We start from the raw sequence: 12,912 nt of genomic DNA, 5'->3' as shown, positions 1-12,912 counted from the left end.
ATATACGAAGAATTTCCTTAGCGCCCTGATCATTGTTGTAGACGTTGTCTCTTTCATCAACTGTATATCCTAATGAGAATAATCTATAGTAACTGTCCTAGAATTTAATTCTCTTCTGATTTGTTTTCTTCTAAGATGTGAACTTGTCACAGAATGAATTAAAAAAATATTTTTCTTTTTTTATAATAACCGCACTTATACAGGTACGAAAAATCCTGGTTTAACAGGCACCATTAATATATTTCTATTTATTTTAGTTTGTTTCCTTTTTAATTGATATATTCCTTAAATTTAGTTTAAATACAATTTCTTTATTTTTTTTCAACATTTATAAAGAACTAAAAGTAAAAAAATTTTCACGTATAATAAATAATTTTAAAAATTTAAGAAAATATATATATTTATTTTTTATAGTTACAACACTTAGGTTAATTAACATTTTTGTAACTTCATTCTCACCTATTTCCATTGCCAAAGCCATATTTAAAACTTGTTGAAAACTCACCTTTTATCCCAAGTCATTTATTCCATCTGGAAATCTGGTGCGAATATCTTTCTTCAATGCTGCCATTTTTATTCCTGCCACCATCTGATCTCTTAATCTCTCACCCAGGTCTGATTCAAATTTATACACTTGTGTCATTTTAAGCCGCCCTGAAAATTGAGCAACTGTTTCACATTCCCCGCTTTCTATTTGAATCAACTTAATTCTAGAACTAAATAGAGTTCTAGTGGGTCTAAAAACTGCCTTACCTATTTCTACTATTTCATCATAATTTAGTTCCCTAGAAAATTCTTAGGTATATAAATGACCTCATCTCTGCCAAATTACTAATCCCCATGTATGCAAATAATATTTTTTTCTTGGTTTCCTTATCCACCAATAATCCCCTTATCTCCAAAACATCATCTATATATTCAATATAGTCTTGAATATTGTGTTGTTTATCAAATTTTGCTTGAGTTATTTATATTTATTGCTTCAAATCTTTTTAGATCGATTACCATTGTCCGTTTCACTTAAAATTTACTTTATTCACTCTTTTTAATTAGAATGTTGGATTCATCACTTTTACCAATTACAGTAGTTGGTTTTTCTTCTTTGTTCATAATAAGAGAATCCTTCGTCGCCAATATACTAAATTACAAAACAGATTAACTTTATTTGTTGTATTGCATTTACAATCTCAACTCCGTTGGGGAAAAAATTTCATGAATGGGATTAATGAAACTCTTATTTTTAAAACAACAATTTATAATTTTTATAAAATTATAGTTTTTCTAAAAATAACTAAAAGGATAACTATATATAATTTATAATTTTCACATAAAAAATCAAGAAAACCCATGTATTCAATTTTAAATATCGGTAAATCGCCACAATTTATTATTAAACATTTTACATATAAAAAAACTGATTTAAACGTGATACTGTTTTACAATTTTTGCAAAATATATTTATTTAGTTAGTTTTAATGAGCGTTGGCATTTACGAACAATCAGTCAAAAAAATATTTATATCTTATAAACTATTTTATAGAAATGAAACTTTGATAAGAAAAAACCAGGCCAAAAATTTACTAGGCTGAATATAAAATATCAGGGATGTTGGAAAAACTCACATTAACACTAATTGTTTAGATATGGACTTAATTAGAATAGGGGAAGTTATGAGTAAAATAACCACCAATCATAATTTTATATTGTGTGATACAATTTGTAATATCAGGTAAATTTGTTGTCACCTTATGGAAATATTCCTGTCTACCTATATATTATATATTTTTGGAGATATTTTCTAAAAATATTATACCTTATTTCTTTCCTGCAAATTATACTTATTTTAAATCTAATTAGGCGATAAAATGCGAATATTTTATCATTTAAAAATATTTCACCTATTTTCGCATACTTTTAAATTTTGTGAATTCAGGATTGGTGGAAAGTGGAAATTAACGACAGACAAGGATTCGTGCCTGCTGGCTATGTCAAAAAGATAGATTCGAACCTGCCCAAGAGCGGTGTTGGAGATGGTTCAGCTCTTGGTGACCAGGACATCATAGCTATCAGGGAGAAACAGATCGAACAACAGTAATAAATAAAATCATACATTTCTAAACATTTAGTATTGTATATAATATTATATTCGGGGCGCTAATTTTTTGCTTGAATATATTATTATTAAGAATATTATAAGAAGTTGCCATCGTTTTTGCTCTGGTTAGTTTTAGTTGATTAATTAAACTTTTGGTTCATAAAGTGCTCAACATTAAAAATTTGAGAGATCAAATATTATCCCGATCTTAGGAGCATTAAATTACATATTAAATTATCGTATTTTTGGATTTACCCTTAAGAAACATAATGTAATTTAATTAAAATATTTTTTTGATATAATACAATGTAATTATAATATGATTTAAATAAAAATTGATGTTCAACATAACTAGACCATAAATATATTAATGTAGAATATCAACAGTTTGCTATAAAAAAAAATTCTTTCCTCTTAAATTTTTAATTCATACAGATACAACGAGCTCATGAATCTAGCTAGCGATCGTCGGGCGGGACTCGAGAGAGCCTTAGAGGCATTTCGCGTGGTGCGCGAAGCGGCCACTTTATCGGATTGGATATCAAGGCAAGAGGTCACGGCCGCCGCCCGCGAGGTCGGAGAGGACCTGGAACAAGTTGAGGTCCTCCAAAAACGGTTCGATGATTTTCAAAAAGTACATTTCCTTACAAAATTACCTTTTATAAAAAATATATTGCTTATTTAGGCTAACTACAAGGTTTTCTCGTAATCCTATAAATTTATAATTTACACATATTTATTATGTCATTTAACAAAAATACACGTGAATAGGATATGAAAGCCAACGAGATACGGCTGATTGAAATGAACGAGGTTGCTTCCAAGCTTCAAGGCATGGGCCAAGCCGAAGCTGCCGCCAATATTAAATCACAAGTTCAGGTTGGCTCAATGGGGATGTAAGATGAAATTGGGGAATAAATTAAAAAAATGGAAAAGGATATGCGTGTTTTAAATTGTTAAAGATACAGGGTTTGTTGTTCTTTTCAAACAGAAACTCTTATTACGAGAGCAAGAAAATACGTAAACAACATTTTTTATATTTTGTTCTCAATGCAACTTGCCCGTTCTACCTAACGCCCGACATGACCTAAATTGCACCCACAGACAAGGTCGCCATCTCCGGCATAAAGCAATTAAAATTATCCATAACGCTTTTAATAAGGCTAAAATACCCAACATCATCGAACCAACCAACCTTTCATTACAGGACGGCCTCAGACCTGACGGTTTAACCTGTACCCCTGGTCCAACGGGAAATCCCTTATTTGGGACGCAACCTGCGTCTCCTCCTTTCCTTCATCAATTAATTCAAACCCCTTTAATTGCGGGAAAAATTAATTAATATTCAAAATTAAATAACTATATATTAGCCAATAGTCATATCAACTAACAGCAATTTTTCCCAGTCTACATATTTTTTTAAAAAATTTTATCGCGGAAAATTTATAACAAACGAAAATCGCTAATCCATATCTCTTAAACAAAAACTTCAACTATAAATTTTTAAACACAATTATACTTGTTTTTTAGGTACATATTCATTATTAAATTAACCTCTTTTTAGAACCTCCGATACTTATATTATATATTTATTTTTATAGTAATTTTATATATTTTTATGCATATTTTAATTTTTTAGTGTTTTATCATTTTTTTTAAATATAAATATATTCAGAAATGTAAATAAAATAAAAATGTAATTCATTGGAATTATACAAAAAAATAACAAAATGTCATTACCCCTATTTTTACCGTTCTTTCGAACAAATTCTCATTTAAAACTAGCTTTTATTAAAAAAAATTTTTTAAACATTAAACATATTTATTCATTAAAAGTCAGCAGAATATCTATAAAATTATTTTTAAAATTTCTAAATACATTTGATTTACTTAAAATAATTTTGTGCATCAATTGTTGTCGCATAAAAATATTATATAAAGTAAGTTTTATTTTATTTAAAAAAAAAGGAGAAAGATATCTATAAACTTATTTTTGAATAAAAAGAAAGTTGTGATTCTTATAGGATTTAGAAAATAATATAGAATCAAATTCTTCTAGTGAAGGAGGTTTAAAAGAATGGCATTAAATACTTTTATTTTCTAAAAATACCATCATCATGTCATCTTAAAAACACTAAAAGAAAATTTGTTCATTGATATAAAAAAATTATTAAAAAATGTAAATCGCATGTGGATCTAGAACTTGAAAGGAACATATCTTATTGATGAATATTTACTTATTATAAATATTTTTTAAAATGAATGATGAAAAAAGAAAATTAGTTATTAAATTGAAGGAATAATCTTTGCTTAGGCAAGAGTTCAAAAATTATTAAAATAATGATTAAAAAAAATTTCATATGTAATATATATATATTATTTAGCTATAAATGATTTTTTTAAAATTATTTCGATTATTTTATGAATATATTTTTATATGCACGAAATTATTTTAAGTAAATAAATTAATATTTTTTAATATTCCGCTGACTTTTAATGAATAAATTAAGTTTAAATGTAAAAAATTATTTTTTTATTAAATGTTCGTTTTTGAGAATTTGTTCGAAAGAGCGGTAAAAATAGGGGTATTGACATTTTATTTATATGGTGTTCGAATTGAATGAGTAGAAAATATATTTTTATTAAATGTTGTTTACGTATTTTGTGCTTTCACAATAGGGGTTTCTGTTCGAAAACAACGCAGAATCCTCTATACTAATGAAGAAATATTATCGAATAATTAATTAATCATATTTCAATTCATTGTTTTGAAGTCTATTAGTTTTTAATTTATTTTATAATATAAAAAAATTGGCGGCCCATATAGTGTTGCTGAAAGGCTCGATATGGATTTTTAAAAAAGATTAACTCAATATTTTTTCCAGAAAAATGTTACACAAGCCTAAAGATTTTTCTCATAGATGGCAAAGGTTTGGAGATTTATTAGCTAAATTCTTAGGCTTAAGCAATCATTTCCTGGCTAAAATATTGAGTTAGCCGTTTTTAAAAATCCACTCATATCGAGCCGGTTGACACACTACATTACGCCCATGCTAATTCTATAAAAAATATTTCCTCGCGAATAAATTAGCCATACCCAAGATAAAATTATATTTATATTTAATATTGTTTATATATTATATATATTTCATTTGTTTTCGAATATTCCAATAATCTCTTTTCGCAATCGTTATTAAAATGGTAGGATTTGAACACTAAATGGGAACAAATGAAGCAAGCTACCAACGAAAGATCCGAGGTATTGAGGACTGCTCACGAGGTCCAAAGATTCCACAGGTTTAATTTGTTAACATATTAATTAAATAGTAGCCAATTAGAGATATATTAACTAAAATTTTATTTAGGCCGTTTGATAACTTCTTTTATATTTTATCCAATATCCAAAGCTGACTTTAAATTTTAACTTATAATATAGGGACACAAACGACACTTTGGAGTGGATAGAAGAAAAAATGGAGATTTTGGACAACGAGGATTATGGCACCGATCTCTCTTCCGTAAAAGGGCTTCAGAAAAAGCAAGAAGGGTTTTCAAGGGATCTCAACGCGCTAGGAGAACGAGTAGCCCAATACAATATTTGAATAGCTTGCAGAGTTTTAGTAGAAATTACAAAATTAGAATGAAAAGACAGATTTTACGCTAAACGTGTTTATGGGTTGATTGGTTTAATCTATACATAAATAGGAATTGATATAAATATAAGGAATGCTTTCTACCTATTTTATATTTTATATTTCTTATTCGTTTTTTAAAATCCGCTTAGCCAAAAGAAAATATATCGAAACAATTCTTTTTTATATTTTTTCTAACCTGCACTTTAAAATTTAATAAAGATTTTATCTTAAACGAGAAAAAAAGGACTTTTTATTTTTACGAATACAGTTCCGCTCTAGCACCACAGGATAAAATATTTGATTATATTATCATTTATTCAAAGATTAACCATTTGGAGGACACCTCACTGAGATTGATCAAAAGTCACCCGGAGAATGTGGACGAGATTACGGCCCAAATGGGCGGCATCAACAGTGCCTGGAACACACTGACTCGCAAAGCCTCTGATCATGACACAAAACTCCAGGATTCCTACGATTTTCACAAATTCTTAGATGAATACAAGTGATTTTTCCTTTCTTTCCTTATACCCTACTTTCCCATTTCACAAACCTTTAAACTCTAAATTTCAACAGCATTGATTACTCATAAAATTTTCTTTCCTTTTGTCTTGCCCCCCCCCCCTCCATATATTAACTATATTTACTTACTTACAATTAGTGTCATCGAATACTTTCGATATATTTTAAATAGAAGAAAATAATAATATTTCTTCTATTTATCTTTTTTTCCGCTTTAATATTTCAACAACGTTCTTACTATTTGTTTACGTGCAGCAAAAGTATTTATTTTATATGTATATATAAAATGGCTTATTTTGGAGCATGCTCTTCCTGTATTCATTCCGCCAAGGTATTAGTAATTATTATGATACTAGCTGTTATCCCGTCAAAAATGACGAGGAATTAGAATTTTCTCCTTTATTCAATGATAGATGTGAATGAAATTCATTGTTAGGATTTGATAAAAAGTCTTCTAAAAAAGGGATATATCTGATTGATGGTATCTTAACTTTACGCTTGAAAAGAAAAATTTAATCATAACATTGGCACTTAGTGTTGAGCAAACCACAATAATGTTCTTGTACCAATGATTGTTGTGCAGGAATATCTATCTAAAATAAATCATATAAATTGTAATTACAATTTAGTACTTTCATAAATAAAATAAGTCTGAGGCCTGCTAAAATTTATACATACAATTTAATAGAAACTAAATATTATAAACGTTTATATAAAAAATGTAAAATAAAAGTGAAATATTATTTCATATATGGATATGGCAGTAATTTTTACTTCGTAAATGGTCAAAAATGCATCTGTTTATTTGGATTTGAATTGAATTTAACATTAAGACATAGTGAATATATATCCTTTTTCATTGTTAAACTCATTAAAAGCAACCCATTTATTTTTTGTAAAGTTGGCAAGTTAAAATCATTTTGATTTAAATCACCCCGATATTTTTAAAAATATCAAATAAAATTTTATTTATTAAATTTGATCAAAATGCTTAATATAGACAAAGACTTAGATTATTATAGAATTAAAATTTAATATATAGAAAATCCTTTAATATTTTAATAGTTAAAATCAATTTGGTTCAAATCACCCCTATATTTTTAAAAACATAAAATAAAATTTATTAAATTTGATCAAAATGCTTAATATAGACAAAGACTTAGATTATTATTGAATTAAAATCTAATATATAGATAAGCTATTAATTTTTTATTATATGAAAGGTAGGTTATCGAAATTAAATATTATAAACGTTTATATAAAAAATGTAAAATAAAAGGATATGGATATGGATATGGCAGTGGTTTTTACTTCTTAAATGGTCAATAATGCAACTGTTTATTTGGAAATTCTTTTTCATTGTTAAACTCATTAGAAGCAACCCATTTATTTATTGTAAAGTTGGCAAGTTATAATCTAGATATAAATAAGATGATTATATATTATTATTTGTTACCTTTGATAAAATTTTTACTTCTTAAATGGTCAAAAATGCAGCTGCTTATTTGGATTTTATGTCGTTATGTGGTAGAATTATTATTGGCTTAAATTTGCTATTATGATTATCATTGGACAAATATTTAAAAGAAAACTATTGGCGAAATATTTTTAAAAAAAATATTATTGGCTATATTTGATTGACGTTTTTTGAAGATTATTATAATTAGTGTTACGTAATCGGCTAAAAACTACGCCTAAGCCTAAAAATCGGCTAAGCCTAAAAATTGACTAAAATAAATTAGTCAAAAATTCTGCATCGATGCTAGTATTAATTATTATTTATTTATTTTAGTAAAACAATTTATTTTATTTATATTTAATGTAAATATTTTATTATTATCAACAAATAAACATGATATGATTTAATATATTTTATTTATATTGTTATATTTTGTTTAATAAAAAAAATAATATGCTGCTATTGTAAAAATGTAATATCCTTTTTAATATAATATATTAGTGATTTTCACAATCTTCTTTGTAAATACATCTTTTATTGAGGAATTATATTGTAAATTTTATTAGATAAAAAAACAATCTTTTAGGTGAAATCTTTTATAATTTTTTTTTTTATCAATTTTGTAAAATTATCTATTTTTTATTAAATGAGATGTTTTTTTTAAAATAATTTTTAAAAAATATTTATATTAAACTTTTTTGATGTTATTTTATATGATCTTTTTAAGGATAATATTTTAATTTGACAATTGTCATATAATCGTTATTTTTAAAGTTTTTTGATTTTTTTTGACGAAAATAGATTAAAATAAGTATTGATAACATGTTTAAATAAAATTTAGTGAAGATGTACCATAGAAAAGTGACAATGGTCATAATCGTTATTTTTAAAATTTTTAGATTTTTTTGACGAAAATAGATTAAAATAAGTGTTGATAACATGTTTAAATAAAATTTAGTGAAGATGTACCGTGGAAAAGTGACAATTGTCATAATCGTTATTTTTAAAGTTTTTTAATTTTTTTTGACGAAAATAGATTAAAATAAGTATTGATAACATGTTTAAATAAAATTTAGTAAAGATGTACCATATATAGGTGACAATTGTCATAATCGTAGATTTTAAAGTTTTTTGAATTTTTTTGACGTAAATAGGCTAAAATAAGTATTGATAAGATGTTTAAATAAAATTTAGTGAAGATGTACTCTAGATAATCGACAATTGTCATAATCGTTATTTTTAAAATTTTTTGAAGAAAATGGGTTAAAATTAGTGCTATAATTAATTTTATAGGTTAAGAAATTAAAATACAAATATTTTTTTTTTAAGTTAAAGATAATTTGATTGATAAATAATCCTCGACATTTTTATTTTTCCATAAAGTTTGATGTAAATATTAATAAATTTTTTTTATTAAATATTCTTAAAGGTGATTTTTATTCATATTAAGTGTTGTTTATGAATTTTTAAATGTGGTTTTTGTAAATAATCAATTTATGAGGTAGCAGTAGAGGTGTTATTTGCATGACCCTAATTTTTAAAATAAAATTTCTTCCCGGCTCCTTTTTTTAAAAATAATTAGGCCTGGCCAGGATTTTTAGTCCGTACTTTATATATTCAGTGCCGGCCCGTCCTGCATTTTTTTATTGTTGTTTTATGTTAAATATGTTATCAATACTTATTTTAGCCTATTTACGTCAAAAAACTTTAAAAACTACGATTATGACAATTGTCATTTATCTATGGTCCATCTTCACTAAATTTTATTTAAACATGTTATCAATACTTATTTTAACATATTTTCATCAAAAAAATTAAATAGACTTTAAAAATAACGATTATGACAATTGTCACTTTTTTACGGTACATCTTCACTAAATTTAATTTAAACATGTTATCAATACGTATTTAAACATATTTTCGTCAAAAAAATTCAAAAAACTTTAAAAATAACGATTATGACAATTGTCACTTTTCTATGGTACATCTTCACTAAATTTTTATATAAACATGTTATCAATACTTATTTTAATCTATTTTCGTCAAAGAAATTCAAAAAACTTTAAAAATAACGATTATGACAATTGTCACTTTTCTACGGTACATCTTAACTAAATTTTAAACATGTTATCAATACTTATTTTAATCTATTTTCGTCAAAAATAATCAAAAAACTTTAAAAATAACGATTATAACAATTGTCACTTTTCTACGGTACATCTTCACTAAATTTTATTTAAACATGTTATCAATAATTATTTTTACATATTTTCGTCAAAAAAATTCAAAAAACTTTGAAAATAACGATTATGACAATTGTCACATTAAAATATTATCCTTAAAAAGATCATATAAAATAACATCAAAAAAGTTTAATATAAATATTTTTTTAAAAAAACACCTCATTTAAAAAAAAATAGATAAAAAGTAATTAAAAAAGATTTCACCTAAAAGATTGTTTTTTTATCTAATAAAATTTACAATATAATTTCTCAATAAAAGATGTATTTACAAAGAAGATTGTGAAAATCACTAATAAATTATTTTCATTTCAAAATATAACAATATAAATAAAAAATATTCAATCATATGTTTATTTGTTGATTTTAATAAAATATTTACATTAAATAAAATAAATTATTTTACTAAAATAAATAAAAATAATTAATGCTAGGCATCGATGCAGAATTTTTGACTTTATTATAGCCAATTTTTAGGCTTAGCCAATTTTTAGGCTTAGCCAATTTTTAGGCTTAGCCAATTTTTAGGCTTAGCCAATTTTTAGGCTTAGCCAATTTTTAGGCATAGCCCATTTTTAGGCTTAACCGATTTTTAGGCTTAGCCGATTTTTAGACTTAGCTTAATTTGGCTTAGCCAATTTATTTACCTAAAATCTCGGCTAAGCCGTTTTATAGTCGGCTAAAATTAAGTACGCAACACTAATTATAATAGATTTTACAATTTAGGTGTTAATAAAATATCACACCAGTCATTTAAAAAAAACTTGATATGTATTTTATTCTATCATATTTTTTTAAAGCGATCTTAATTCATGGATCAACCACATGAAGAATCAATTTTCCGCGTTTGAACCTGTCAATGACGTGACAGCCGCCGAAATGTTGCTTGAAAAACATATGGTTAGTTTAGGACTTTCTTAAAAAAATAATAAAATAAATTTATCTCCTAATGTTAGCAATCAATAGTAGTAGCTACATTTTAATCCCAAACAGTACCGGATTTTCAAAGAAAAATGAATAAAAGGATTAAGATCTATGAGATTATAATTTCGTTAGCTTGAAATCTAATCGTACTCATGGATTTTAGTATTTAATTTTGAATCTTAATATTTTTAAGAGTGATATTATAATTTTTATCAATTTTTTGATATAGACGTGAAATCACTCAAATTTTGAACCTCCTATTTTCTTACCCTCTGAATATAATATAAATCTCATCTCAAATATCAACTTTATTACTTAACAGGATTACAGGAACCAAATAGAGGCCAGACAGCCTGCTTTCGACGCTTACAATGTTTTCGGTAACAAACTGCTCCACCGCTCCCATTATGAATCACCCTCCATCGAGAGCGCCCTCAGAAGTCTTGAGGGATCTCGCAAAACTCTTGAACAGTTATTTAACATTCCTATAAATGTGTATATTTTAAACAGTTATATTCCCGTCATCTTATTTTTGTTTTTAAGAAGTACTATTTTTTTTAATAACTATTAAAAGTGAAATATGTTATACATAGGTTCTAATTCAATTTATTGATTTTTCAATCTAATTTTATTCTTATGCTAATTATCATTTGATTCACAGGGAATGGCTTAAAAAACGTCAGATTTTAGACCAATGCCTGGAGAGTCAGCTTTTTTTCCGCGACTGCGAGCTTGCCGAGAATTGGATGACATCGCGTGAGACTTTCCTCAAGTCATCCACTACCTCCGCCGCGGAAGAGGACGCCAACATGGCCGACGCTGTCGAATCACTAATTAAGAAGCACGAAGATTTTGACAAGGCTATCAACGTCCAGGTTTGTTGTAATCTGGAGAGATTTTAAAGGAAGTTAAATGAATGGAGTAAATGAAATAAAAAATTGTAAGGGGATAAACTAAAAGGAACCAATGATAAAATTAAAAAGTAATATTTTAATGTTCATTGTCCTTTTTATGTTAACAGGAAGAAAAGATGGCTAACCTGGAGCACTTTGCTGACCATCTTGTTTCACTTGGCCACTATGATGGTCCCGCGGTAGATAGGCGCCGTCGCGATGTACTCAATCGCTGGGCCTCACTTAAACGAGCCCTGATCCACAAGCGGGCCGAGTTGAACGAATGCCGCACCCTACAACAGTTTAGCCGCGATGCTGATGAAATCGAGACTTGGTTAGCCGAAAAGGCCGCCACAGTAGCCGGTAGTGGGACGGAACCCTCGCTCCTGCTCGTAGACCCTACATCTATTGAAGTTAATATAAATATATTGGATTATATGGGATGTTGCATGATTTTAAACTACATGTACTAAGTTAGCTTTAAATTTAAGTGCCCTTTTTTTAACCTTAGATCTTAATTATATGAGAAGATAGAATGTATGTGCAAGCGATTTAACAAATGTCTCAGCATCAATTGCAAAATGTCGACGAATAATTTAACAGATAAATAATATTCTGAGGATTTTTTAAAACAGTTTTCATCATTTCTAAGTCTCATTTAATCATTATATACATCTTATTTATGGTAGGTTTATTTTGGTCATAATTGGATATGATCTTGTTCGATCTTGTTAGACCTGTTCTCAATCACTATAAGTTTATAATTATAATATCTACGAGATGTGTATATAAATGGTGATTATCAATTTAGAAAAACGATCTTATTGAAATTAAACAATTTGCGGTCTGTGGAAGAAAAAATGTTTCTTCTCCGTAATTTACAATATAGAATGGCTGGACAAAATTCTCATATAAGGTTAGGTTATGTTGAATATCCCAGTTTCCATACCACCTTTCAAAAGGAAGTGGGTTTGACATGAATGCTAAAATATTTATGGTTTCATAATGTTTGTAAATACACACTTTTCAATAAAAAGAAGATAGTGGCCACAGGCCATAGTGATAACTTTTCATTAGAGGATTCAATATGTGGTCACAAAATTAATTAACACACGCGACGATTTTTATCTCTTTGTTATTGTAT

General features: G+C 26.9%; 1 protein-coding gene across 1 annotated transcript in view; it reads left to right on the top strand.

Annotated features, from left to right (window-relative positions):
* LOC135931394 (spectrin alpha chain-like) overlaps positions 1–12,912 on the top strand; it is a 93,204-nt gene that overhangs the window by 34,158 nt on the left and 46,134 nt on the right. The window contains exons 21-30 of the mRNA XM_065468466.1: positions 1,934–2,091; positions 2,531–2,729; positions 2,867–2,974; positions 5,301–5,392; positions 5,532–5,676; positions 6,054–6,235; positions 10,752–10,851; positions 11,198–11,346; positions 11,537–11,750; positions 11,897–12,181. Coding sequence (XP_065324538.1) covers positions 1,934–2,091; positions 2,531–2,729; positions 2,867–2,974; positions 5,301–5,392; positions 5,532–5,676; positions 6,054–6,235; positions 10,752–10,851; positions 11,198–11,346; positions 11,537–11,750; positions 11,897–12,181 — 1,632 coding nt within the window. The remainder of the gene's footprint in view (positions 1–1,933; positions 2,092–2,530; positions 2,730–2,866; positions 2,975–5,300; positions 5,393–5,531; positions 5,677–6,053; positions 6,236–10,751; positions 10,852–11,197; positions 11,347–11,536; positions 11,751–11,896; positions 12,182–12,912) is intronic.

This window comes from Gordionus sp. m RMFG-2023, chromosome 1 (assembly GCF_954871325.1).
Source record: "Gordionus sp. m RMFG-2023 chromosome 1, tfGorSpeb1-WG-v2, whole genome shotgun sequence".
In the NCBI taxonomy this organism is placed as follows: Eukaryota; Metazoa; Nematomorpha; class Gordioida; order Chordodea; family Parachordodidae; genus Gordionus; species Gordionus sp. m RMFG-2023.
The sequence above is the reverse complement of the archived record's forward strand: the minus strand, read 5'-3'. Positions and strand labels throughout refer to the sequence as shown.